Raw genomic sequence first — 903 nt, forward strand, 5'->3', positions numbered from 1 at the left:
AGAGAGATTTGTAATTTTTGGTTTTGTTTCTATTATTCAGTTTCCAATGGCAGAAAAGAGAATCCACCAATTAATATTTGATCTCACTTCCTACGGAGTTGATTCTCTTGATGAGACCTACACTCCCGGTTTCAGTTTAAAACTCTTCGGCAGTAATAGGCACCGTTACATGACTCTTGTGATACCGAAATGTGAGTCCAAGTGTGTGAAAGCTTTGCGCGTTATACTGGATCGTTCGGTAAGTAGTCACCATATATTCCCATGTACATTGATGTTGTCACAACCGACTCAATAATTTACACACACACACACAAAAAAAAAGAAAATGCAGACCTGGACATTCCTTTTTTTTTTTTTCAGGCTACTGACATGAACATTTTCCTTTAGATATTTTAGGATCATTTGTATGTTAGATACTTCGTGTAAAGAACCTAGTAGAGTAGAAATAGTTTTTATAAACCAAAGGGCTCCCCTAAAATAAGGATGATAACTTTGCACCATCAGAGACAGCACATTATAAAAGGAAATCATTGGGGATGATAGCAAACTGCCTTATCAGTTGGAAGAGTGATTTGAAAGCAGATATTACATCGTCACGTTATACGTACATACTTGGCAGAATCGTTAGCACGCCGAGCAATTTGCTTGACAGAATGTCGTCCTTTACGATCTGAGTTCAAATTCCGTCGAGATCGACTTTACCTATAGGTGCAGGACTGGCTGTGTGGTAAGTAGCTTGCTTACCAACCACATGGTTCCGAGTTCAGTCCCACTGCGTGGCACCTTGGGCAAGTGTCTTCTACTATAGCCTCGGGCCGACCAAAGCCTTGTGAGTGGATTTGGTGGACGGAAGATGAAGGAGGCCTGTCGTGTATGTGTGTGTGTGTGTGTGTGTGTGTGTGT

At 41.1% G+C, this 903-nt stretch overlaps 1 protein-coding gene across 3 annotated transcripts in view; it reads left to right on the forward strand.

Moving 5' to 3' along the window:
* The window catches only part of LOC106870828 (uncharacterized), a 283,987-nt gene that overhangs the window by 225,555 nt on the left and 57,529 nt on the right, over positions 1-903 (forward strand). For all 3 annotated transcript variants that reach the window (XM_052970300.1, XM_014917052.2, XM_052970301.1), the window contains one exon: positions 41-238. In XM_052970300.1, coding sequence (XP_052826260.1) covers positions 41-238 — 198 coding nt within the window. The remainder of the gene's footprint in view (positions 1-40; positions 239-903) is intronic.

This window comes from Octopus bimaculoides, chromosome 1, assembly GCF_001194135.2.
Source record: "Octopus bimaculoides isolate UCB-OBI-ISO-001 chromosome 1, ASM119413v2, whole genome shotgun sequence".
Classification (NCBI taxonomy): Eukaryota; Metazoa; Mollusca; class Cephalopoda; order Octopoda; family Octopodidae; genus Octopus; species Octopus bimaculoides.